The 27,365-nt window shown below is 32.4% G+C and overlaps 3 protein-coding genes and 1 long non-coding RNA gene across 11 annotated transcripts; 3 read left to right on the forward strand and 1 right to left on the reverse strand.

The window, feature by feature from the left end:
* Positions 1 to 457: 457 nt before the first annotated feature.
* On the reverse strand, positions 458 to 6,752 carry LOC143191100 (uncharacterized). 6 transcript variants are annotated; one of them, XM_076395863.1, is made up of 12 exons: positions 6,665 to 6,752; positions 5,561 to 5,710; positions 4,913 to 5,152; positions 4,656 to 4,856; positions 4,344 to 4,601; positions 4,174 to 4,290; positions 3,660 to 3,943; positions 3,437 to 3,597; positions 3,216 to 3,383; positions 2,859 to 3,111; positions 2,075 to 2,211; positions 458 to 1,786 (listed from the first exon to the last, which is right to left on the reverse strand). In XM_076395863.1, the coding sequence occupies exons 2-12, from the start codon at positions 5,684 to 5,686 to the stop codon at positions 1,677 to 1,679; spliced, it is 2,055 nt and encodes a 684-aa protein (XP_076251978.1). In that variant the 5' UTR covers positions 5,687 to 5,710; positions 6,665 to 6,752; the 3' UTR covers positions 458 to 1,676. The 6 variants fall into 6 exon arrangements, with proteins under 6 accessions (XP_076251978.1, XP_076251982.1, XP_076251976.1 ...); XM_076395867.1 differs by having other exon boundaries at positions 4,913 to 5,050; positions 6,665 to 6,697; XM_076395861.1 differs by lacking the exon at positions 6,665 to 6,752 and adding an exon at positions 6,307 to 6,481.
* Positions 6,722 to 13,066, forward strand: GramD1B (GRAM domain containing 1B). Its single transcript, XM_076395860.1, has 12 exons — positions 6,722 to 7,089; positions 7,307 to 7,454; positions 7,563 to 7,785; positions 9,525 to 9,835; positions 10,341 to 10,460; positions 10,703 to 10,860; positions 10,924 to 11,197; positions 11,253 to 11,445; positions 11,498 to 11,665; positions 11,718 to 11,895; positions 11,952 to 12,072; positions 12,160 to 13,066. The coding sequence occupies exons 1-12, from the start codon at positions 6,965 to 6,967 to the stop codon at positions 12,277 to 12,279; spliced, it is 2,139 nt and encodes a 712-aa protein (XP_076251975.1). The 5' UTR covers positions 6,722 to 6,964; the 3' UTR covers positions 12,280 to 13,066.
* A 371-nt stretch (positions 13,067 to 13,437) lies between these two features.
* Positions 13,438 to 15,965, forward strand: LOC143191112 (uncharacterized). 3 transcript variants are annotated; one of them, XR_013004412.1, is made up of 5 exons: positions 13,438 to 13,567; positions 13,761 to 13,884; positions 13,952 to 14,110; positions 15,434 to 15,553; positions 15,827 to 15,965. It is a non-coding gene; the product is annotated as an uncharacterized LOC143191112 (long non-coding RNA). The 3 variants fall into 3 exon arrangements; XR_013004411.1 differs by having other exon boundaries at positions 13,441 to 13,884; XR_013004413.1 differs by lacking the exons at positions 15,434 to 15,553; positions 15,827 to 15,965 and adding an exon at positions 14,162 to 14,293 and having other exon boundaries at positions 13,441 to 13,884.
* Positions 15,840 to 17,256, forward strand: LOC143191108 (protein Aster-C-like). Its single transcript, XM_076395880.1, has 6 exons — positions 15,840 to 15,980; positions 16,044 to 16,317; positions 16,373 to 16,565; positions 16,618 to 16,773; positions 16,826 to 17,003; positions 17,083 to 17,256. The coding sequence occupies exons 1-6, from the start codon at positions 15,961 to 15,963 to the stop codon at positions 17,111 to 17,113; spliced, it is 852 nt and encodes a 283-aa protein (XP_076251995.1). The 5' UTR covers positions 15,840 to 15,960; the 3' UTR covers positions 17,114 to 17,256.
* The last annotated feature ends 10,109 nt before the right edge of the window (positions 17,257 to 27,365 follow it).

A 27,365-nucleotide genomic window follows, 5' to 3' on the forward strand; every position in this document is an offset into this window, starting at 1 on the left:
TTCAGCAGACAGAAAGTACCAAATGTCATAAGAAAAACTATCAAACCATAAAGCATGATTTTTAATAATCCTATAAGAGATAGTATAATAAATCACGCCCCTTGTGAATGTGAACTTTCACACATTTTATATAATAATAATTGTACTTATTTTCATTACTATGTCATATATGTTACTTGAGCAACTATTGGAAGCAATGGGACATTTTTAAGATTCTTAGAATTGAATTCAAAATTACTGTCATATTTCCGTCAACGAGCGTATATATATGCTTCAAAACTTTTTGACATTTACTAATTTGTGATACAGCGACCGACATCTCATTCTTAACTGTGCTAGATACACCCTAGAAAAAATTTCATTAAAAAAAAATTGTTTTAAAAAATAACTCAAGTCTGGTATTTAAGGTATCTTCGGGTATATTATTGTACCGAAAATGAGACAAATGAAACTAAAATATTTCTTAATGTTTTATTCAAAAAACTAGTTACGTTATAAATTATATATTTGAGTTTGAACTTCTCAGATCGCAAAATAAATTTCACAGGACTACACTCACATTCTGAAATTCTTTCTTAACACACTATATTGAATTTTATCCATAAATTGAAACACAAAACATCTATCTACATCCTAGTCAAAAAAATAAAACGTATTGTGCTTGTACATTACGTCATAGCAACTGATTGGTCGTGACGACTTTTATTCAGAAACAGTTTATTATTACTATCTTTGTCAAAATTATTATAGTACAATGGCTGGAAATTGAATCTTGAATTAATTGAATTTCAAATATATCACGGTAAGGCATTTGAAATTGAAAATATTTTTTATCTTCATGGTAACATATAGATGTAATGAAAAACTGTTTTCTGACCAAATAGCATTTAACAATTAAAAGAAAAACAATTAACCTCAAAAAGTGTAGTCTCTCTTTTCATAAATTACAATCTCCCATACATTGTATTTGTTTTAGAATCTGAAAATAATCTAAATAAGGAAAATGATGAAAAATAAATCTATATCGACGTTTACTAAATAAAAATTAGAACTTCTCATAACTATCATGGTGCAATATATCTTTTCGATAGAGTTTTAAAACGTTTGAGCTTTGCGGCACAAAATTGATCCTTTTCGTATTGGTAATAGTGAAATGCCTTTTAATTTAGACGTCAACATTGCATTTTTTCGGTGGACACTTAAATTAGATATCAATTGTATTCATGATATACACTAAATATATATATAGCTATAAACATTGCATCTCTCGCGAACTCTGCGTACGCTTTCGCCTCTAAGGCTAATTTTGTTCCTTTCAACAGACTTTATAAGAATTTTTGTACATTTTTGCTTGCTAAGTAGTATAATACAAATGAACGACTGGGTCGAGCAAAGATTGGTGGCGCACGTTCGATATTGATAATATTCAGGGACACAAAAGAATAAAGGTAGTAGGAATCGGCGTCCAACACCGACCATTTCTTGCTCGACGAGGCGAAAACGTGCTACGTGGTCCGAATTTGTGTGTTACTCGTCGACGGCAACGACATAGGACTCCAAGTCATACGTCGTCGATCATCCGCCCTACTGTCTAAATGAAAAATATAAAAATATACAAGAGAAATAATATGTCGTAACTTAACCTAATAACCAATTTAAGGAAGGCGTAGGCCTTATTATTTTCGTGTCGACCTTTTCGAATTTCGGGGTTGTGCCTTTACAGAGGCTTTAGGGGCAGCTTTTTTACTAGTAGTGACAGCTGCTTGTTTGACTCCCGGTTTAGCATCTACAAAAACAATTTTCTTAATAATCTACCTAAAAAACGGGTGCTGCTTTAAATGTGTATAATCAGAATGGAAATTAAAAAAAAAAGAATATTTTTAACATATAATTTCACATTTAAACCGACACATACACAAATCAAAAGCCAAACCAATTTGAAACACTGAATTTGGTTCCCAAGTGCTGCAGATATGCAGCACAGGGCATAAGGTTTTCTATCTTTGTTAAAGAAGATCATGCAAATTACAATAAAATAATATTCTTATTAATACACAATCTTATCCTAACTTACTTTTGCTGCTATTGCTACTGCTTGGACTAGGTTTAGCAGCGGTTTTCCGTCCGATTTTCGCCAGCACTTTTGCTTTTTTTTGATCGACGACCGACGATGTTTTAACAGGTACCTTAGATTTGCTTCTGGACGTCGTTCTACAAATAAAATGGCAAATTTGCAATACAAAATTTCAAATTATTTTAAGATAATTTAATGGGTCATCCGTGTGAATTTGATTGATACAAAATACGTTGTTAAATAATTTCTCAATTATTCCTGCTGGCTTTACACTGGCGACAAAGCGTGTAAAGACTACTAAGACTACATAGAAAAATATTAAATTCTCGAGTAATGATTTTATCTAAATGATTTGAACCTTTAAACGCATTTTTCTTGGAACTCAGATTTTTTAACCACCAAAATGTTTCAAAACAGTTCCATTCATTGCTTTGAAATGTTAAGGGTACATTCTCAGTCTATTTATTTACTATAACAAAATAATTAAAAAAAAGAACATTGAATTTTCAAAAACAAAATGATGACAATTCTACCTCATTCCATAGCTACAGCCTCACATATTAAAATGTTATTTAGCATTTTGGATTGAGATCGCCAAAATTATGACATATCTCTGAGGTGTAACATTGTGGATGCAAATTTTACCCTGGAAATATTTTAAATGCCACTGAAACGTTAATAAACACACAATAAAAATTCAAACATTAACATTTTTAATGCGTGTCAAAAAGCGCTCGTGATAATATGGAATAACCCCTTTACTTTATAAAGATGTGAACTATACCTGCTAGTACTGGCTGATTTGTTTGAATCCGCTGGTACCGACGTTTTCTTTATAGCCGCGGCCTTCTTGACAGCCACCGGTTTTTTAGTAGTTTTTACACTATCGCTCACTTTTCTAACCTTCGCGTTTGTTGGACTCTTCTTAGTGGCGTCTGATTTGACAGCTGTCGACTGTGCACGTTTCTGACTAGCTTTCCTTTTTCTTGCATTACGTTTCTTCAGTTGATCCTCATCTTTATATAATGATAAGTCCACTAAAACAAGTAACAATTCTTTACATGTTGGTATATAATTTTACTTGGAATGGAAAATGTGAAAAGTGTACAAGATAATACAATAGTCAATCAATAAAACTTACAACCATCAGGATGTTCTTCCGTTAGTGATGGAGAGGTTACTTCTCCCTTTTCAACTGCCAAAGATCTTTGTAATATGCTTTCTGTTCTCTCTTTTTCAGAAGGAGGTAGCCTAAACTTGCCTTTCTCAACTCTAGTTAAGGTCAGATTAGTTAATATACAGTCAAAATCTGCAAAATAGATAATTTATTGTAAAATATAACAAATACATTAAACTAAGTACCTGTCAAATCATAAAAATCTGGGGTATAGATTTCTCCTGACTTATCATTGACTAATGACAACCATCGAATTTTGATTTTCGACGAACTTTTGTAAATATTTTGCACTGCTTGGCATAAGTAGAAACTACCTTCTGCATTTCTCACTGCCAAGAATTCATTTCTATTAAAGAAAGACAAATTACAAACAGCCCTATAGACTTAGAGAAAATTCATAATACTTACCTATAAAACACAATAAGCTTATCATCATTGGTTCTTGGTGTAGAAGAGCTTATTTTAGAGATTAACTCCATTTCAGGCAAAGGGCTTTGATATGGTTGTGTTCTAATACGCTGTCTCTTGGCCTTACCAGTACTGGGTGATTTTTGAACAGATGTTTTAGGCTCTTTAGCAGTTTTTGTTAATTCATCCGATTTATTTGAGGTTTTACTCCTTGCAGTTTTAGGAGTATTAACAGTGCTGGCAGATATAACAGGACTTTTAGCCTGTATGTCCTTTACAGTGCTCTAAAATAGATTATACTTAAAGTACTGCAGCATTTATATTATTAAGCAAAGTAATAAAATATATATATGGGGGAGTTATAATAATAAATATTATATTAAATATATACAGTTTATATAAGAGTGGGTGAATCCATGTTGAAATGAAAGGTTCACCTGCCAACATCAACCCAACCTTATCAAAAAATCTATACTTGAAAAGATTAAAAAATTTAAATTTAAATAATAATTACCTGCTCTGAATTCGGTTTATTTTCAACCACAGTCTGTTGTGTAGATTTTACATTTTGTTCAGAAATTTCTGACTTATTTCCACTCTCATTCTCAGGTTTTTTTACAATGTTTTCCGACTAAAAAGATCTCAATAACACAGAGTCTTTCAGAATTAAGAAACAATCTATACCTCACTAGATGATGATTTTGTATCAGCTGTTTCTGATTGATCACTATCCTTTTCAGGAAGCTTCGGAGATTTTTCTACATCTTGGCTTTTTACAGATTTGTCGCTTTCTGTCGGATTCAAAAGAGTATCACTTACTGAAGCTGGCTGGTCAGTAGTAGAATCAATCTGTGGAGATTTTGATATTTGTGGTGAAGGGGTTGCTGGGTTTGGATCTGTCACATTGTCCAATTGTGCTATCAAGGGTTTATCCTGGCCTTGCTGCAAGGAATTCAAGTTATTAACCAATAATTACAAAAAAAATTACTAACAGACCTGTGAGGAATTTGAAGATTGTAATAATTTCTCTTTTGCCATTACACTGTCTTTGTTATCTGGCTTTGTAAGAGATTGTGCTTCAGAAGTACCATTTGAATGAGTTTTTTCGGCTTGTGTTATAGAGTTCTGAGATACCAGAGATGATTGTAAATGGGTTGTTGAAGGAACATTCTGACTTATTGCAGATAAAACATTTTGCTAAAAAAGGTATTTTTATAAAAAAAAGTTGTATTGTATGATATATGGTAACTTACATTTTGTTGGTGGGCAAGATTAGCTTGGAAGTTGGTACTAAAATTTGCTGCATTTTTTTGAGGACTATAACCCTGCCCAGCAGCTGTTGCACTTGCATTAGCTATTGGGTGATTACTCGCAGGAATTTGTCCCATATTCTGATTTGTAAAATGACCAGATGTATTAGGGACATTTAGAGAATAATGATGCTGTTGATTCTGGTGATTATGAGCGACATTTGTATTTGTATGCATATTGGCCTAAAACACAGCCACAATCACATACATACAACTTAACAAAGCATACACTCATAAAACTTAAGATACATAAATCCATATGCACTAGTATAACACATTTACATTTATGAATAATTATGAAAACAAAAAAAAAATAATAAAAACAAGCTTTCATTGATATTATTGTAAATAGTGCTATAACCTCACTTAAATACTTGAATTCCAAATATCAAATAAATTCCAGAGAACAGCAGTTATAGTAAGCTTAGTAAAAAATACAGTATGCCTTCAATACAAGTTAATGCAAATACAAATGTGTGTAGATAAAATCACAGTAGGAGGCATCTAAGCGCAATATGGCTGATAAACATAACAAACCAGAAAAGAGAAAAAAGGCGCCAGTGAGTTATAACTAGATAAATATGTACTTACCAAACTTTGGGGTACATGAGCGGGCTGATTATAAGATGCTGTTCCTTGTGGATGCATATTTTTATTTACTTGATTACCACCAGCGGGGCTAGAAGTTGCTGTCAAAGGTTTAACAGCTGAGCTCATAATTTATTCTTCTATTTTAAGAATCTATCAACAAAATTAAAATTGAAAAATCAAGCTGGTATTATTAAAATTATATTTATAATATTTTATAAAAGTTCCCTTTTGTAATCACTCGTTGCTAAAAAACTGCCAGGCTCACAAAAAAACAAGGATAAGGTAAGATGCATTACATAGGACGCCGATGCTATAGCCTTGGGTAAGATCAAAACAAGTTACAGCTACCCTCAATCCAACCAATCAAACAGCGGACACTTATAATTTGTTTGTTTTCGACTTTATCAAACATCGAGTGCGATTAATAAAAACAAAACGAATAATCTTGCTGTAACTAAAACTTCAGGTCACTGAGGATTCTCTTCTATTCATCACATTCAGTGCCGGTCTATTTTAGTATTAAGAAATCTGTTAGGAATTATTTATCCGTACTTATATTTAACCTGATTAATACTTCCAAAGTGCTTCAACGCACAGATTCATATCAACAGAAAAGTACTATTCGATAATCTTAGATTGGAAAGAAAATAAACAGCTTGTAAAAACAAAAAAACTAGCATCGTGGTTCAAACATTCACAATACTGGGCGTAACATAACTGTAATGATTTATAGAAAATTAACATACCAATCGCTAACATCATATAACAATAAATCCCTTTAGCATTAACAAAATTTCACAAATCCACTTATGGCGTCCAAAAGGACCACGAACTGCTTCCAACAAACAGGGAATGTTAATTCGGCTTGTCGACCATTCATTCAGATTACTATCTCTCTTCTTCTCATGCGATTTTGACATTAACTATATTATTCTATCCCTTTTTAGAAAGCTTCGGGTATTAAGTTGACTTTACACAATAATACTTATTCTTAACAAACATATATAAATTCTATAATTAATGTATATACAATGTTTTAAATGACTAAATAGCTAATAACTATCTAATTTCATTAATGTTTAATAATGTTTGTTATAAACTCACCTTAATATCCCAAACAATTATTATTGGTTGAAACTTCAATAGAAGGGGTAAATGACATTTGACAGTTGAAATCAAGAAAACACTTAATGTATTGTTAAGTATGTATTTGGTGGTGATATAAAATTAGAGAGGGGATTGTAAGAATGTAATAGTTTTTTATTATTTAGTACATTATTAAACTTATTATTTCAATTAAATGATGTAATATCACTACGTTATTTTTAACAACTGGTAGTGTTTTATGCTATAAAGCTGCAAAACCGTTAAAATCATTATCGAATTATTGAACTTTTTAACTAAATGAAGAATGAACTGGGGGACAAAAATCAGTTTGACAATGATCCGCAACAAACGATTGAGGGTATGAAGATGCCATCGTCTTTAAACACAACAAATAATGATAAAGTTGGTTATTCAGATCTGAGGTAAATTAATTATCGCACAAATATTATATATACGTTGAATCTTGTCATACTTGAACCTTAAACATTGCGTTTACATGGAATTATATGTAATTAATTAATGACAATATTTGTTTTACAAAAATAGAAAGAGCTTTTAAAATATTTATTTGCAAAGCATATATGTAAATTATGTGTATATCTATTTTTTTTACATATTTTATTATTGATTTATTTTAAGATCCAGCAGCCCTTCCTCGAGTCCAAGAAGTAGCCCAAGACCTAGTCCTAGGCCACAAAGCAGACAAGATCATACTAAACAAGAACCATTTTTAAATACCTATAATAATAAAGAACAGCAACCTTTTAAACATGAGGGTTCACCATCGGTAAATTGTATATGTCATCATTTAATTTAATTATAATGAAAATTATAATTATATATATATTATAATTATATATATATTATAATTATAATTATTAATATTAATTAATAGAGTCAAGAAAGTTCCACAAGTCGCCTAAGTACAGCCAGCAACCCAGAACAGCCTATTTTAAGTGATACAAAACTCGACTCCAATTTAACCAGAGAAAAAAAAGACAGTAGAGGGAAGAAAAAGTCATCTTGGTTCAATTCCCTCTATCCTACATATAAATCACGTTCTGAAGATTTCAAGAAAATATTTGTGGATGTTCCAGCTGATGAAAGATTAGTTGTAGGTATGTCAGTGGTTGAATGGTTTTATGAATGCATGAAGGTAATTTAAAATTATCAGTGTCAAATACTAAATTTTTATTATTATTTATATTGTATGTACTATAATTTTGCATGTTATGAATATTAATTTTAACATTAACTTGCTTTTTGTATTAAAGTGAAGCACATTTTATAAAATAGTTTTTATAGGAGGGGATAATTGACCAATTCATGACAAAAACACAGTTTAAATTACTGTATATAATTCATTTTAATTGTACAAGATAAATTATATTTCACCACATCTAATACAATTCTTTTTTGTGCAGACTGCCAAAAAAAAAGATGTGTATACCAGGTGTACTGGAAAGTCATTACCCGTTTTTCTAACAAATGTCTCTAGTTGCAATGTTATGATTTGACACATATGTCATTTTATTCTACTGACATCAAGCTTCAAAGTTATGCATGTTATATTTTGCGAAAGTACCACCGTCATAGATTTATACAATTTCTTTGAAAATGTCAAGTTTCATACTTGAAAACGTGCATTTACGTCACGCATAACTTGTTATTTAATCAAAATTCAAAAGTGGTGATTTCATTGTGCAAGACAAAGAATGTTCTAGTAGACGACAAAGTTTGAAGATGTGAAAGTGCAAGAATTATCAGATGAAGACCCAACCCAAATTCAAAAACCGATTACAAGCAACGGGAAAAATCGCTATTGAAATGCTACTTCAAAGGTATGATCATTTCTCAACCATTTCATTCAGAAGTCATTTCTGCATCGAATAGTGAAGGGTTAGGAAAAGTGGATTTATTTTGAAATTCCTTAGCGCAAAAAATCATAGTCATCACCTGGCGAAGCCGGCCGGTCGAATTCAAAGCTAAATCGTTTTGATCGCAAGACAATGCTCTGTGTTTGGCGGAACGGGAGTGGTGTGGTGTTTTACGCAGTATTGAAACCTGGTGAAACACTTAAAGTGATCACTACCGACAACAAATAATCAACTAGAACCATGCAGTCATCGAGCGTCCAGAATAGGCCCGAAGACACGGTAAAGTGGTTTTACAGTACGATAATGCGCCGTCTCATGAAGCAAAACTGGTTAGGAAAGCGTTGAAAGGACTTGGATGAGACATGTTATCACATTCGTCGTAGTCTCCAGGCATTGGCCTGTCCTACTATCAACTATCAAGATGTATAGAATCAAATGGCCAATACTTGTCAAATAAATACATTTTTCAATTTTCTTAAAAATTATGTAGTTTTAATGATTTTTCTATACACCTGATATATATATGGTTTTTAATAAGGTTGGATCGATGTTCGATGAAAAAGGCACATGTCTGCCATGCTATATTTGAGTATAACGTCAATCAAATATCTTCTCACGTTGTCTCGGCTTCAAGTTATCCAATTTTCAATCGCACTACTACATAGGTTTGTCCAGATTTGCGAAATGGCCAGGATTTAATGAGTTTTAGGGATTATAAGGTCGACTATTGTCATAGACCTGCGGATTTGAAAAACAATCACATTACTAGTCAGCCAACTGACGTCACTTCTACAATAGTTCTGAAATTGTTTATGCAGAATGTTCGAAGGGGCGTGCTCCTCTCGGGCCCGTTCATAGTGTTCAATATGAGCCAAGTGAAATCGGCACAACTACCAATATCGATCCGCTCTTATTGAAAACCGCTATGACTACATACATTGTAATTTAAGATAATATTACTTCACTGCCCATTATTACAGATTACTCTTGTGCACTCCAAAAGGAGATTTTAGTACAGGGAAGACTGTATATTACACAGAATTATCTCTGTTTCTATGCGAACATATTTGGATGGGAAACCAATTTAACGTTGAAATGGAAAGATGTTGCCGCAATAACCAAAGAAAAAACAGCGATAGTAATACCAAATGCAGTATTAATATGTACCAGAAACGAAAAGTATTTTTTCACCAGCTTAGTGCAAAGAGACAAGTCGTATTTGATGTTATTTCGTATTTGGCAAAATGCACTGATGGACCAACCAATGTCTTCTCAAGAAATGTGGAAGCTGGTGAGTGCTGTCATTATCATATGTTAAAAACATGATTTCAGCGATGAACATGATGAACACCAATGATTTTTAACAAATAAAAAGCTATAAAATTATATTAGCTCTTAAAGCAACTCAGTTAATAGATATTATTTCCTTCTATAAAACTGTAAAAATTTACCTTCAAAACACTAAAAATACCTTGCGTTTTTACTTGATTGATTAAAATTTTACTGGTTCACACATTAAATCTAATATCTTCAGTAGTAATATTTTTTATTTATTTTAAACCTAGTCAAAAGATATATATTACTATGTCAGGTTTACCGCACCTTTGTGGCGGTTTCAAAGTTTTTAAAAATATTATTCTAACAATGAAGTGCACAGATAAAAACTAATTTGAAAAATTTTAGGTTCGAGAATATCATAGAAACAAAGATAAAAATATAGTGAAATCCTTATCGCAGTTTATTATCGCGAATCGGAAATTCGCATGCTATCATATTTTTTCGATGTTTTGTTACAGGTTCATCGTTCTTATGGAAGTGAATTAGGCTTGACTAGCGACGACGAAGACTATATATCCCCTACTAATATAGAAGAGGACAAAATATCATCTCGATTATCTGTCGAGTCGTTTTCAGAAGTAAGCATATTCTGTCTATTGTATGTGCAATGAGAATGCTAAAAATATCAGTACACTAATTTGGTTTTAAATTATTAGTCATTTCACTTGCTTTTATACATCTTTCACACTAAAACATACATTAAACTAGATTCAACAATAAAAAAAAATTATATATATATAAATATATATATATATATATATATATATATATATATATATATATATATTATATCTTATCGTTTACTATTGGATTTGCATAGGTAGAATGCACTACCGCATTGGATAATGTAATGGAACAAGTGCTTCCCGACGAAAAAATGACTTCTTCTCAGTTGAGCGCCCCAGAAAACTCTATGTCCAATTTTAGTGATCATGGTGAACATTCCGATTCTGATGATGACAAACCTTTGACTATGAAGTATGGTTTATATAGGAATTAAGGAGTAAGCATTGTTATGTATAACTGTCGGTATGTCAACAGGGAAGACCTAGGCAACGTGGAATGTACAGCAGCTCATGATGGTCGAGTACTGGTAAATGAAGAATACCCAATCCACATCGACCAACTCTTCACTTTATTGTTTACATCTTCCAAATTCTTTTTGGACTTCCATGCCTCCAGAAAGACTACTGACCTCACACAGACACCCTGGACCCATAATCCAATTGATAACAGTAAAAGTCGTACAGTCAACTTAACCATGTCTCTAGGTCAAGCAGTGGGTCCTAAAACATGTCAGGTCACCGAAAAACATGTCTGTACAACATGTATGTGTTACATATTTTCCATGTAAATAATTTATTTTGCAGAATATGTTGCCATGTAGCAAGGCTGGTAGTCTATATGCTGTTGATGTAGAATCAATAAATGCGGGGGTACCTTATGCAGACAGCTTCTATGTAATGGTGCATTATTGTTTGAAAAAAGTGTCTGATACAAGTAGTTCCTTATATGTCACCTCTCATATTAAATACAAGAAAAATGTATGGGGTTTTGTGAAAGGTATTATAGACACAATTTTTAATAGACAAATAAATTTAAACCATTTTTGTAGGAATGATCGAGAGAAATGTTTGGTCAGGTTTGGAGGATTTTTTCTCAAAATTGAAGGAGGCATTACAAGCTGAGGGAGAAGAAAATGTTCCTGAACAGAGACGTAAGTCGAGACGGAAACGTAGGATACACACCTTACCAAAATACAGTCTTGAAGACATTCGACTAAGTGAGTTACATTGTTATTAAAGTTATTTCATATAATTTTAAAACACTTCTAGATATACCTAGGAAAAAACTGTCGCATTCTGGTGGTGGAATATTTACTACTGATGTTTGTACCGCTATTATATTTGGAGTTCTTTTATTGTTACTCATTATCAACGTGATGTTGTATTTCAAACTGTGGTCATTAGAAGAAGTGTCACCAGGTAACTTTTTTGACCCACGCCTTCTACAGTAAGTCAGAAAGTGATGCGTTATATTTATTAGTAGTAAATAATTGTTTCATACAGAAATCCTCCCAAGTCACATGATGACTGGATTAAACTTTTGCAACAGCAAGAGAACCTTCATAGTGTTGAAGCTCAGAAGTGGCAAAGAATACTAAAAAATGCCGTCGAGCTTTTGCGACAAGTAAGAAATTATCTATCAATAATAATATTCTTTTTCTAAGTTTTATGATATCTATAAGTTCTTAATATAAGCATAATATTTCTACAGGCAGAGGAGTCACTAAATGAATTGCAGCGATCGATCCAGCCGAACTTTTTCAGCCAGGTTGTATCACCAGCTGCTGAAGAAGGAGAGACGATAGACACTCAACCTAATTCCGACTTATAAATACATTTAGATTAGAACCAAAGTTTGAAGGTGGTTATAGAGTAGAGTAACGAAAATAGTATTTTAATTGGAACAATTTGGTGCTCATTCAATAGATTAGCGTGTGTGGCTTATAATTTTTACTTATACACTTACTCATCTTCAAATAATCAGGGGTTTGTAGGTATTTTACTGCATTTATTTGGATTCTCAGTCGTACATATAGTGTAACCTAGGGATGCAGAAAAAATATCGATATATCGATTTTTTTCTGAAAAAAAAAAAAGATATTTTTTCAGAATAAAATAAATATAATTATAAAAACTTTATAATCGGTACTTAATTTTAAAGGTTCGGCAATAGGGGAAAATGATTTATCGATATTTTTTCAGTGGCCATCACCCCTAATGTAACCACAAAACGCTGTCTACTGTATAGAAAAAAAATCTGCATTTATTGCTGTTGTTCCATTTTTATTGCAGTGTATACGCATTTTCCCCAAATCTAAGTATTACAGAGTATTATTCTCACTTTAAAATACAATTTACTACTAGGTAAGTAAGTTTGCTTCGTGTTTTAGGAAAAATAGATTCAAAAATCAAATTTTCCCAAATTTATTGCCAATATTTCGAAAGTTGTTAAGTAATGTTTTTCATCTTATTGTAGTATTTGTTTTATTTTTAGGATAAGTTTTAAAGCTGTCAAAATTCAGTAAAATACCTAGGTTTAAGTCAATGGCGCACTGTGTTCTATTTTAGTATAGACTTTATAAGTTCCTTATTATTATTATAATAAATTATGAGATTAACTTTGTTTTAAATTACTTTACCCACTGTTTATACTATATGAAATAGGGGTGTTGGCCACCAAAAAATTATCGATATATCGTTTTTGATGTTTTAAAAAATATCGATATTTGTAAGAAAAAATAAAAATAGTGAAATATTAGCTAAAAAGTAGTAATATTTTAGATAAACTTAATATTATCCATATATTGGCCAAAAAAATTTCGATATTTTTTTTCCTAAAATATTAAATATCGATATTTTTTTCCTAAAATAACAATATATCGATATTTTTCTGCATCCCTAATATGAAATAGAAGTAGCTACTATTACCAATTTATTGCGATCGGAGACGTGCGGCGTTGCCAATTCCAGACTATTATATCAAATACGAGTAGGATAGGAAGATTTGTAGGATTTGGGGGTAATTTTGGTAACATTTGGGAATCACTCTGCATTTTGCTTTGTGTTCTTAATGGCAGAAGGTGTATTTATAATAATTCGAGTGCAAACGCTAAATTTTGGTAATCAAATTATTACTTAATTAGTCATTCTCTTTTATAATTTTATACATATATATACATACAATTGTATAGAAATATTGTTTAATTAGTTTTTGATTTAAATATTTAGTTTATTTTTATTATATACACTAATTTTTTTTCTATATAGCTTTGTTTTATGTTACAATATTAATAGAATTGAGTAATTAAACAGGTAAATCAAATTGCTATGGAAAGACAAAACATGGAACATGAGAAGCTTTTCTATTGTGAAATCTGCTCGAAGTCATATACAACTCACTCTAATTTGAATCTCCATATCAACAGAATTCATCCAGGTAAATTTTTGCAAAAATTTTAATTTTTGACTTTCCTGTTGGATCTTACGATAATTTTATGTTTTAGAAAAAATATCTGCATCAAATCTGAAGGGTGCATTCATTTTTAAAAGTGTTACTTGTGAAAACGAAAATAGCAGCAACCAAAAACTGAAGCAGCATGGATCCAAATCAAATCATCCTGCTATTAATGAAGATACCGATGTAACAAAAACACTGTACACACGTGAGTTATGCCAACATTACAACGAAAGCAAATCTAATGAATCATATACAGTCATCTCATAACATAAATATTGGGAAGGAGTTATTTAAATTTAACACCTTTAAAGAATTTGGAAAAATGATGTGGAGCAAGCCACAACAGATTTATTTGTCAAGAGAAGAAGCTATATTTCTTTAAATTGTGCGACAATATTTCAGTGTAATCGATTTGGTTTTTATCTGTAAATCAACAGGTAAAAGGCATATGGAGGTTCAAGGAAGTAACAAGATATATACACATTGCCCAACTACTATTAAATTAAAATAAAGAGATGAAGAATGTGAAGTAGAATTCACCAAAACACATTTTGGACATGAAAATACTTTAAAACCCTACATCTCTTGAAAACAAATAGAGAAGAAATTGGAACCCAATTAGCAGCTAAAATATAATTTAATATAATATTGTATGATTGATATAAGAGATAATGTAGATATTACTAATGTAAATAGAATAGATTTAGTGACTCAAAGATTTACAAAACATACAAACAGTTTATAATCTTAAATCCACAGCTATTGGAGATGAAAATGATGCCATAAGTGTTGAAGCATGGATAAATGAGATAAAAGATACAAGATGTATACTGTTATTAGTGTGGGAACAATCGACTGAAATCGTCTATCGACTGTTCAGTAATTGACTACTTAGACTGACGTCACTTCTACAATTCTGAAATTCTTCTGAAATGTTGAAATTGTTCTGAAATTGTTTATGCAGAATGTTCGAAGGGGCGTGCTCCTCTCGGGCCCGTTCATAGTGTTCAATATGAGCCAAGTGAAATCGGCACTACAACTACCAATATCGATCCGCTCTTATTGAAAACCGCTATGACTACATACATTGTAATTTAAGATAATATTACTTCACTGCCCATTATTACAGATTACTCTTGTGCATTCCAAAAGGAGATTTTAGTACAGGGAAGGAAAAATTTACCTTCAAAACACTAAAAATACCTTGCGTTTTTACTTGATTGATTAAAATTTTACTGGTTCACACATTAAATCTAATATCTTCAGTAGTAATATTTTTTATTTATTTTAAACCTAGTCAAAAGATATATATTACTATATGAGGTTTACGGCACCTTTGTGGCGGTGTCAAAGTTTTTAAAAATATTATTCTAACAATGAAGTGCACAGATAAAAAATAATTCAAAAAATTTTAGGTTCGAGAATATCATAGAAACAAAGATAAAAATATAGTGAAATCCTTATCGCAGTTTATTATCGCGAATCAGAAATTCGCATGCTATCATATTTTTTCGATGTTTTGTTACAGGTTCATCGTTCTTATGGAAGTGAATTGGGCTTGACTAGCGACGACGAAGACTATATATCCCCTACTAATATAGAAGAGGACAAAATATCATCTCGATTATCTGTCGAGTCATTTTCAGAAGTAAGCATATTCTGTCTATTGTATGTGCAATGAGAATGCTAAAAAACATCAGTACACTAATTTGGTTTTAAATCACACTAAAACATACCTTAAACTAGATTCAACAATAAAAAAATTAGCGCCCATATATACATATGTATATACATATATATATATGTATATATATACATATATATATATATATATATATATATATATATATATATATATATATATATATATATATATATATATATATATTATATCTTATCGTTTACTATTGGATTTGCATAGGTAGAATGCACTACCGCATTGGATAATGTAATGGAACAAGTGCTTCCCGGCGAAACTTGACTCCTTCCCAGTTGAGCGAAACCAGAAACTCTATGTAACTTTCCCAGAAAACTCTATGTCCAATTTTAGTGATCATGATGAACGTGACTATGAAGTATGGTTTATATAGGAATTAAGGAGTAAGCATTGTTATGTATAACTGTCGGTATGTCAACAGGGAAGACCTAGGCAACTTGGAATGTACAGCAGCTCATGATGGTCGAGTACTGGTAAATGAAGAATACCCAATCCACATCGACCAACTCTTCACTTTATTGTTTACATCTTCCAAATTCTTTTTGGACTTCCATGCCTCCAGAAAGACTACTGACCTCATACAGACACCCTGGACCCATAATCCAATTGATAACAGTAAAAGTCGTACAGTCAACTTAACCATGTCTCTAGGTCAAGCACTGGGTCCTAAAACATGTCAGGTCACCGAAAAACATGTCTGTACAACATGTATGTGTTACATATTTTCCATGTAAATCATTTATTTTGCAGAATATGTTGCCATGTAGCAAGGCTGGTAGTCTATATGCTGTTGATGTAGAATCAATAAATGCGGGAGTACCTTATGCAGACAGCTTCTATGTAATGGTGCATTATTGTTTGAAAAAAGTGTCTGATACAAGTAGTTCCTTATATGTCACCTCTCATATTAAATACAAGAAAAATGTATGGGGTTTTGTGAAAGGTATTATAGACACAATTTTTAATAGACAAATAAATTTAAACCATTTTTGTAGGAATGATCGAGAGAAATGTTTGGTCAGGTTTGGAGGATTTTTTCTCAAAATTGAAGGATGCATTACAAGCTGAGGGAGAAGAAAATGTTTCTGAACAGAGACGGAAACGTAGGATACACACCTTACCAAAATACAGTCTTGAAGACATTCGACTAAGTGAGTTACATTGTTATTAAAGTTATTTCATATAATTTTAAAACACTTCTAGATATACCTAGGAAAAAACTGTCGCATTCTGGTGGTGGAATATTTATTACTGATGTTTGTACCGCTATTATATTTGGAGTTCTTTTATTGTTACTCATTATCAAGGTGATGTTGTATTTCAAACTGTGGTCATTAGAAGAAGTGTCACCAGGTAACTTCTTTGACCCACGCCTGCTACAGTAAGTCAGAAAGTGATGCATTATATTTATTAGTAGTAAATAATTGTTTTGTATTACTTATTATTTATTGGGCGTTTAGAAAATCCATTGGATTTTTGGCAAGCCCATAAAATGAAACTACCTGAATTATATCAGTTATACGTAAAATATTCTTCTATACCCGCAACATCTGTCCCCTGGGAACGAGTTTTTTCAAAATCTGGGCAAATAATTAACGATCGAAGAAATCGCCTCACGGGAGAAAAGTTGAACATGATAATATTCACAATAATTTAAAAATATGTCCGTTCAAAAATAAATAAAACTTTTATTTAAAAAGGGTCTGGTAGTTATTATACGATCATTTTTAGGTTCATCATGGTTTAGATTTTTCAATGATTAAGTATATGTTTACATTTTATTTAGTAGTTACGGTTATTGAAAATCTTTAGTTTTTAGGTTTTATTTAAGTTGTATTGTACGATTTATATTTATTATGCTATGTTATTTAAAAATAGCAATAATAAATTAATATATTAAAACAGGATTAGAATTTTGTGGTGTGATTATTCCATTCCTTTTTACACATCCACAGAACATTCAGTATAAAAGTACTTCCTATTTCCTTTAAAACTGTATTATTTATTACATGATAATAGAAATTAGTAATTTTTTCCTTTTCTTTTTTAAAGTTATCAGGTGAATGAAAATATATACATCTATGTCTCGCTTATACTACCATTGGAGAATATAGACATTTAAAATTAACTGCTCCAAGCATTTATCTCCGTCCTTTTCTATCTCACATTTTATACAGACAAGAATTCGTACATCTTCGTCTGACATCACGAATGAAAAAAAACGTCGAACAGTACATTTGACTATCGACTGTTTTGCGACTATCTACTGTTTCGACTGTTTTCAGTCGATAGTTCCCAACGCTAACTGTTATATAAGCCACGAGATGAATATTTGGACATCTACTAATAAATTTTGACTAAATCGTTGTTCTGACGAAGAAACGTCTGCAGGTCTTGGACAAAAGGTGGATTGTGAGTTGAAAATAAATGTGTATTTAAATAAACTATTAAAATAAAATTAGACAACTATCTATCAAACTATGGTCATACCGAAGAACTATCCGTCAAACTGTCGATAGAAGGGTGTAAACTTAACTAACCAAAATTTACCCCGCCTAGCACCCTCTCCCGTATCAGAGCCTCTTGAAAAATGTTCACACTTGGCTAATATAAACAGATCTCATATCTAGGATGAAATATGACCACCCGCCGCGGGAAACGCAACATATCCCTACTATGAATTTAATTTTAAGTTACCAAAACACTTTTTTTGTATAGCACCTTAGAAGTGGCCACGAAATTTCCCTGCACAATATGAGTACACCAAGCAACGTTATTTGAAACTATTATGATTTTCAAAATTGGTCAAGAAATGGTTGAGTTATTTCGTACTCCAGAGACTAATAAGAGTAATGGACTTGATGGTGTAAACAATCAGGTCGTCTCCTCCTTACAATAAATAAAAACAAAAGTCAAGAAAGCTCGCGTACCCTAAATTTGTGGCTAAGTAATAACAAATGTGAAATAAGTTTAAAAAAGGTGTATTATAAAAAAAATTACCACATATTTAATGTTTATTCTAGGTAAATCTTACTCGATCTTAATTAGAATACGATTCTATATTATCGTTAACACATATTTACATCACATTTTAAAAATATATAAAATAAGACATTTAAGATAGAACAGTAAGGTTTCTTTCTAATGGAATTGTGACGGAAAAGGTAGTATCTTTGGAAAATATCTCTAGATTATATACCATCGGAATTTGGGCAAAAGCATAGTAATTTAAAAGCTCTACAGATAGTAAAGCCGGACTGACAAATGAAGCTGTGATCAATACCCACAAAGAGAGAGTTTTTTGGTGAGTTAAATTCCATATGAAACTCAACGTTAGTTTTAGACCTTTTATATTATCTTGATTCATTTATCAAATTCTATTATTAAATAAAAGTGAATAATAAGTTAAATTAGTAAAATAATATGACATATTATTTAATAAAATCAATACAAACTGACCATCTTTATATTTTGATAAAGCACTTAGTGTATTTATAACTTAGTATATATATAGTGTATATATAACATTTTTATTCCTTAAAACTTAAATATTCTTAAATATAGAACCTACAATACCGACATAAATCCGTAAAAGTTTATTAAACATTTGAAATTCAAGTTGGTCTCAACGATTCTTTAAATGAAGAAAATGAAGAAATAAAATCGAGAAAATTGCAATAGAGCTAGATTAAATTTTTACCCCCAAAAATTTATGGTAAATGAATATTCCCAGACGGCATTACAATCTTTCATATAAGTAGTCAATCGCTATTACCTTAAATATAAAATTATTTGTGAATTAGGGAGCTTCTATATTTTGAATTCTTCTTTTTTTATTGCAAACTAACTAAAGAAAATTTTAATATATTTGGAATAAACGCAACCTATATAACACTCTCTCATAGCATAAATCTTAATATGTTTTCACAAATCCTCTTTTGATGGTATTTTGGGTTTAGATTTTCTTAAAGTTAATAAACTATTTTTAAAATTTGTTGGATATATAAATAATTGGGTGGGTGCGCCTACATCGGACGTCCTTATGTATATATGGTTGCATAAGCAGATATTAAGCAGTTTCCTGTAAATTGTAATGAGCGCTACAACGTACGCTTGTACTAATGCCATCCGGACAGGATGAAGATCCCGCCATCTAGATTCATTCTGTTTTGGGGCTTTGGTCGAGGGGGTTTGTCGAAATAAATAGAGAGCGATTCAGTTGAATCCAGTGTTTTAAATGCCCAAACACCTTCACCAAATCGGTTCTATCAAATTATTATTTTAGTTACAATCACGCAGTAGTTGTTATCGGCGAATCTATTGTAGGCATTAAATTTATTTGCCTTGATACATTTTAGTTCAATTTCTTAATTTATGTTCTTTTTTGCGGTTGGTTGCACAAAACCGATTTTTTTACAGTCAATTATAATAAATAATCCAAATAAAACCGCAGCGCCCTAACAATTTAAATGTTGGAATGCGGAAAAATGGAGAAAACGAGACTCAAACGTTTCATACATATCTTACTACTATGCAAAACTATATTTTATTTAATATTGGGATATTTTAGTATTTGCGAAAACTAATTAACAAAAAAAAATATTTAGTTATGATTGAGAATCCTCCACTATATTAACGCTTATATATATTTTCCCTATATGTAAATACTAATTTAACATATCGGCAATGTTGCAGTCCGTATGACGTCATTTTGTCCTTGAATGACAAAGGTTGAATGGTGTTTCCATCCGCTAGTGTATGTTAACACCATTCAATATCTGACATTCGTGGCCAAAATGACGTCAGACCGACTGCGACGTTGCCGATATGTCAAATTAGTATTTACATATAAGGAAAATAGTATACAGCATATATATATATATATATATATATATATATATATATATATATATATATATATATATATATATATATATAAATATAAATATCATATCTAAGAGTGGTATAGTGGGGATTTACACATTTGCCGCCAGCTGCATATAGAAATTTCATCTGAAGTCTGCAATCCTAATGCGAACCTAATTCACAATCATACGAAATAATCTTTTTATTAATTAGATTTTGCAAATACTAAAATATCACAAAATAAAATTAAACATATATTTACATTGTAGTAGTTTTGTTCAAACCCCCGCGGAGTGCAGGCGTACCTTTCAGAACGCTCTGTTGTAAAAAAAGAATATCTGAGTAATTATTGGTGTCATGAAAGTGCCGGCCATAAAAAGTGAAAAAGTCTCAACTATTGTAGGGTGTGAACGTGATTTAAAGCGTGAACTTTTAAAAAATTTATTTTTTATAAGCAAGGCTCTACCTTCTATGAATTTTCTTTCTTATTTTCCGAACAGTAAATCGAACGAGTAAAATATGACGCGCGTAAAGAAAATTAAATTAAACATTTAATAACTATTAAGTGATCTGTACGCTTAATTTCAATACGTAATGGCTAATCCACAACATTTTTTTCAATTGAATCACCCGCTATTCGAAATAACAATCAACTTGTAATAACTGAAACCCCTCAAATGTACGAATGAAACATGGTACAAACAAAAAACGCTTAAGAAGTCCCGAGGAACAATTAGTCCGAAAACAGACGAGAATCAGCGAGTATTGGCTTCAAAAACCTATCTAAACATAAAACCGTTTCAGTGCCCTGACAGAAGAGACAGAAGAAAACCAGAACAACAAAGAAAACCAACCAAAAGCAATTCCCAGATTACCCCCAATAACAATATATAAGGTAGGTGTTGTTAAACATCTGCATAACTTGCTCAAGATAATACGTAATAATTACACATTAAAAACAATCGGATCTGAAACAATGAAGATTCAAATGTTTGAATCTGAACATATCAAAATTTTAATAAGAGAATTGGACAATAGAAGCACGCAATACCAGACTTTTCTACCAAAGTCTGAAAAAATTTTCAAATTTGTCATAAAAGGGCTACAACACGCAACAGATACAAACATAATTAAAAGAGCCCTAGCTGAACAAGGCCACGAAATTGTAAACATACATAAATTAAACATCATGTAACAAAGGAGTCACTGCTTATGTTTTATATTGATTTAAAGCCAAAAGAAAATAACAAACATGTTTATGAGATTAAGTATTTGGACCACAATGTCGTTAAACGTGAGCCACCATACACAAAGAGAATCATCCCACAATGTGCCAGATGCCAAGCATATGGGCGTACCAAAACATACTGTCTCAAGTTGTATAAATGCGCAGGAGAGCATGCGACCAATGATTGCACGTGCAAAACACGTGATGTAAAAAACACGACAAAGTAAAATGGGTCAACTGTGACGGTGACCATCCTGCAAATTATAGGGGATGCCTAGTCCATAAGCGTTACAACAAAAATTTTATCCAGCCCTAAGGGAAAAAAGAAACTTACAGCCACCAAAACAGCCCATACCATTTAACTCGTAGTGAATACGTGTTTACGTGACCAGACAAAAGGACTGCATCTCATTTTTATTAGTGTTTAAAATTATTTCATCTTATTTTACAACAGTCCTTTTGAAATTCATTTATAGTATTTATAGTAAAAAACTAGTGCTAAAATAACGTAAGTGAAAAATGAAGTGCGTGAAATAAACAATGTATTTATTTTATTTTTTTTATCCTCTGGAAGTAAATTAAATAAAATATTAAAAATTAAAAAATGGCAAACCATAGCGATTCAATTGATATAAGATTAGAACAAACAGCAATAACGCAAACTCCACCATCAGAATGGACTACAGTCATTAACAAAAAATGATTGAGAAGTCCAGAAGAAGAAATCGCGAGGAAACAAACAAGAATCAGTGACTATTGGTTGCAGAAACCGATAGAGACAAAAAACAGTTTTAGCAACCTGTCGGAAGAAATTGAAGAGAACATACAACCAAGCCCTGAAAAAGTTGTTCCCAAACCACCACCAATAACAGTCTATAAGGTAGGAATAACAAAAAACATCCATGACTTATTGAAAACCATTACTACGAACTACACAATTAAAACAGTGAGCTATGAAACAATTAAAATCCAATTGTTCGAAGCGGATCACTTTAAAGTTCTTATAAAAGAATTAGATGAAAGAAACACCCAATACCATACATTCAGGCCAAAATCCGAGAGAACATTTAAATTCGTATTAAAAGGATTACATCACGGGACGGACTTTAACACCATCAAGGTAGCACTAGCTGAAAAAGGCCACGAGGTCGTAAATATTCACAATATACGACATCACACGACAAAAAAACCTCTGCCTATGTTTTATATAGACATAAAACCTAATGGAAATAATAAGGCGGTGTATGAAATCACCAAATTGGAAAATAATATTATTAAATGCGAACCACCACATATAAAAAGAATTATACCACAATGCACAAGGTGTCAAGCGCACGGGCACACAAAGACTTACTGTCGCAAATCATATAGATGCGTAAAATGTGCAGGAGAACATAAGACAGGAGATTGTACTCGTAAAGTTCGCGATGAAAAAGTGAAATGTGTTAACTGTAACGGAAATCATCCAGCGAACTACAAGGGTTGGGCAGTTCACAAGCAACTACAGCAGAAACTCTATCATGCCTTAAGGGAAAAAAGGCATCAATAAAAACAATCCACTACTACCAATCTACCACTACCCACCAGAACAAGTCAACCAGACATAACTTATGCCCAAATAGTTGAAAATGGTTCAGCACAAAAACGAGAGACAATATCTCAACCTACTGAAACTAGCAACATCTCAAGATTGGAAAATATGATGGCCAAACTAATGAATCAAATGAGTACGATGGTTGGTCTACTCACAACCGTCGTAAGCAAACTTGCCTAATGCCTGAAACCAATAGCTACAAAATCGCCGCCTGGAATGCCAATGGGCTCCAACAACACGCCAGGGAACTAAAAATTTTCGTAAATGAACAAAATATTGACGTTATGATGGTTTCCGAAACACACTTTACGAACAAGAATTATCTGAAAGTTCCTAAATATAAGCTTTATCATACAAATCACCCTGATGATAAAGCACATGGAGGTACAGCCATAATAATTCGAGATGATATAAATCATTTCGAAAAAGAAAAATTCCGCAAAGACTACCTGCAAGCCACCAGTATAACCATAGAGGAAGCCCATGGACCATTAACAATTTCTGCGATTTATTGCCCACCCAAACATAACAACAAGGCAGAACAATTTCAAGAATTCTTCAGTACGCTAGGTAATAGATTTATAGCAGAAGGAGATTATAATGCAAAACATTTAATGTGGAGTTCAAGAATAATAACCTCAAAAGTTAGAGAACTGCTCAAAGCCATAAGGATAGATAACTTACAACATATCTCTAGTGGTGAACCAACATATTGGCCTTCAGACAGAAATAAAAAACCAGATACAATAGATTTCTGTATTACAAAAAATATTGATCCAAAAAAGTGTCAGGCAGAATTATGTTTCGACCTGTCTTCTGATCATTCACCAATAATAGTAACAATTTCTTCAAAAACTACCATCAAAGATAAACCCCCTTCTCTGTGCAATAATAGAACTAACTGGCCCTCATTTAGAGAAAACTTAGACCAAAATATCTCTCTAAACTTACCGTTACAAACTGAAATTTAATAGGGCCATAAAAGAGCTGAGAGATCTAATCCAAATTGAACAAAACCAAGGCATTCAAGAATACCTAGAAAACTTGACATCAACTGAGGCTACAGACTATTCGTTGTGGAAAGCAACAAAAAAGTTTAGGAGATCCCAGCAGCATAACCCACCTATTAAAACAAGCGAAAATAATTCGGCGAGAAGCAATAAAGAGAAGGCCGACATTTTCTCAAAACACTTAAAAAATGTTTTTAAACCTTTCCAGTCTCAGCTACATAAAGATGACGAAAATAAAATTACTAGCTTTCTAGATTCGCCATTTCAAATGGATTTACCGCACGAGAAATTAACGGTCAAAAAAGTTAAACATACAATAATGAGAGAGATTAATATTAAAAAAGCTCCTGGTTATGACTTAATTACTGGCAAAATTTTAAAAGAACTATCAGAAAAGGCTATAAAACTATTAACATATATATTTAATGCTATGCTACGAATTAATTACTTCCCTAGTATCTGGAAAGTAGCTAAAATATTAATGATACTTAAACCAGGAAAAATACCAGAAGATGTGACCTCCTACCGACCTATAAGTTTATTACCAATAATCTCGAAAGTTTTCGAGAAATTATACATAAAAAAACTAAACTATATAATAGAAAAAAGAAAAATTATTCCAGAACATCAGTTTGGCTTTCGCAATAAGCATGGGACTATAGAACAAGTGCATAGACTTGTAAACCAAATAAATGCTGACCTAAATGCCAAAAGATATTGTTCGGCTGCTTTCCTAGACATAGATATGACATAGGCTTTTGACAAAGTATGGCATACGGGATTGCAGGTTAAACTAAAGAAACTTCTCCCTCATCCGGACTACCAGTTACTAAAATCGTATCTCACTGACAGACATTTTATTGTAAATCAAGGCGATGAACATACCGAATTAAATCCCATATATTCAGGAGTTCCGCAAGGTAGTGTACTGGGTCCAGCACTGTATCTTCTGTATACGGCTGATCTGCCCATCACAAAAATAACTACTGTGGCAACATATGCAGACGATACAGCCATCTTAGCATCTCATGAAGATCCAGTCACAGCATCAATAAACCTACAAACCCACCTGGAGCAAATACAATTATGGTTGAAGACATGGCGCATTAAAGCCAATGAATCAAAATCCACGCATATAACGTTTACCCTGCGTAGAAGAACATGTCCACCAGTAAATATCAATCATCGTCAACTCCCCCAAGCAGAGCATGTTAAATATCTTGGTATGCATTTAGATCGACGCCTAACCTGGAAGAAGCACATACTCTCTAAACGGAAACAACTAGGACTAAAATTATATCAAATGTATTGGCTCATTGGGCGCAAATCCAAGTTATCATTAGATAACAAGGTATTGCTGTATGAGTCTATACTCAAGCCCATTTGGACATATGGAATTCAACTATGGGGTACCGCTAGCAAATCTAATATATCCATCATTCAACGGTTCCAAAATAAGGTGTTGCGTGCCATTGTTGATGCTCCGTACTATATTTCAAATAAAGTGATACAACGCGATATTCCTCTAGAACCTATAACGAGTGTAATCCAACGTGTTTGTGTGAAGTACTTCGAAAGAGTGTCAGTGCATCCCAATGTACTCGCTAATCAGCTAAATATGCGACGTGATAGTGAAGTGCGTAGACTAAAACGTTTAACACCACCTGATCTGATTACTGGACATATGTAGAGTTTAGAATAAGCATTAGAATAACAATAAAACACTTAAAATAACACTTAAAAACCGTATTTAATCCGTACCCGTCTGAAATATCCACAACAGAAGAAAATAACATAGTTGACTTTCTTAACACTCCGTTTCAAATGGATATGCCACATGAGAAATTTACTGTTAAGGAAATAAAACAAACAAAACTTAAATAAGTCAATGATAAAAAAGCTCTCGGTTTTAACCTAATTACTGGAACAATCTTGAAAGAGCTCTCAGAAAATTGCATCAAATTAATAACATGCCGGCTTGGTGGCGCAGTGGTAAAGGCGATGGGACGGTCCTCCTACTGTTGAGATAGCCGCGGGTTCGAATACTGCTGGGGCATGGTCGTAAATTTATGTTTGTGATTGTTTAAAATTTGTGAATGTTCTAGGCAAGAGTGTAAAATCCGACAAGGAAAATGATCCCAGTCGCGCCAGTAACCAGGCTGGGTAAGACCGGATGTCTGCTGGGATGATTTCTAAAGTTGGTTCGGAGCCCACGTTAAACTTTAGGCCAAGTCCAGATAAACCCATAGTTGGTAAAAGGAGACTTTAAAATATATTTAAAAAATAATAATAACATTCATATTTAATGCTATGCTAAGACTTGAAAGTGGTTCAAATCATTATAATTTTTAAACCTGGGAAAAATCAGAAGACGTCTCTTCTTATCGTCTTATTATTAAGCCCGTTACCTGTCATCTCAAAACTTTTCGAAAAACTATACATTAAGAGACTCAAAATAATCCCAGAAGAGAGAAATATTATTCCAGACTATCAATTTGGCTTCCGTAATAAACACGGAACAGAATAAATACACAGATTAGTCAACCAAATTAACAGAAACTTAAACAATAAAAAATATTGCTCCTCTGCATTTCTCCATATTTCTCAGTCCTTCGACAAGGTGCTTACTTTGCTTCTTCAAGAGTAGCACCGCACATCCGAAGCAGACTCCAAAAACAACTCGATGAGACAGTCCAGTGGTTACATTTCTGGAGGTTGCAGGTCAACCCGCAGAAAACTATCTTCCAAGCCATCTTCTTCCACAAGAAGCGTTTTGCACCGAGCATTTCGCGTCTTAAAATCGAGAACGTCGAAATCCCATGGTCAGAAGAAGCCACCTATCTCGGTCTTGTCTTCGATCGCAAACTTAGGTGGAATTCCCACATTCAAAAGTCCCTCCAGTGTCTATCTAAAATACGTCTCACCTAGCCAGGTTTTCAAGTCTTTCAAAACAAAATTCTCAGGAGAATCATCAATGCCCCTGGTTCGTCAGGAACAATTAAATTCATAGAGAAACAGATGTCCCCCAAGTTCACGTTTTTATAT

This window comes from Rhynchophorus ferrugineus, unplaced genomic scaffold, assembly GCF_030347505.1.
Source record: "Rhynchophorus ferrugineus isolate W39M unplaced genomic scaffold, kcgeb_rfMv2 rfM2, whole genome shotgun sequence".
In the NCBI taxonomy this organism is placed as follows: Eukaryota; Metazoa; Arthropoda; class Insecta; order Coleoptera; family Curculionidae; genus Rhynchophorus; species Rhynchophorus ferrugineus.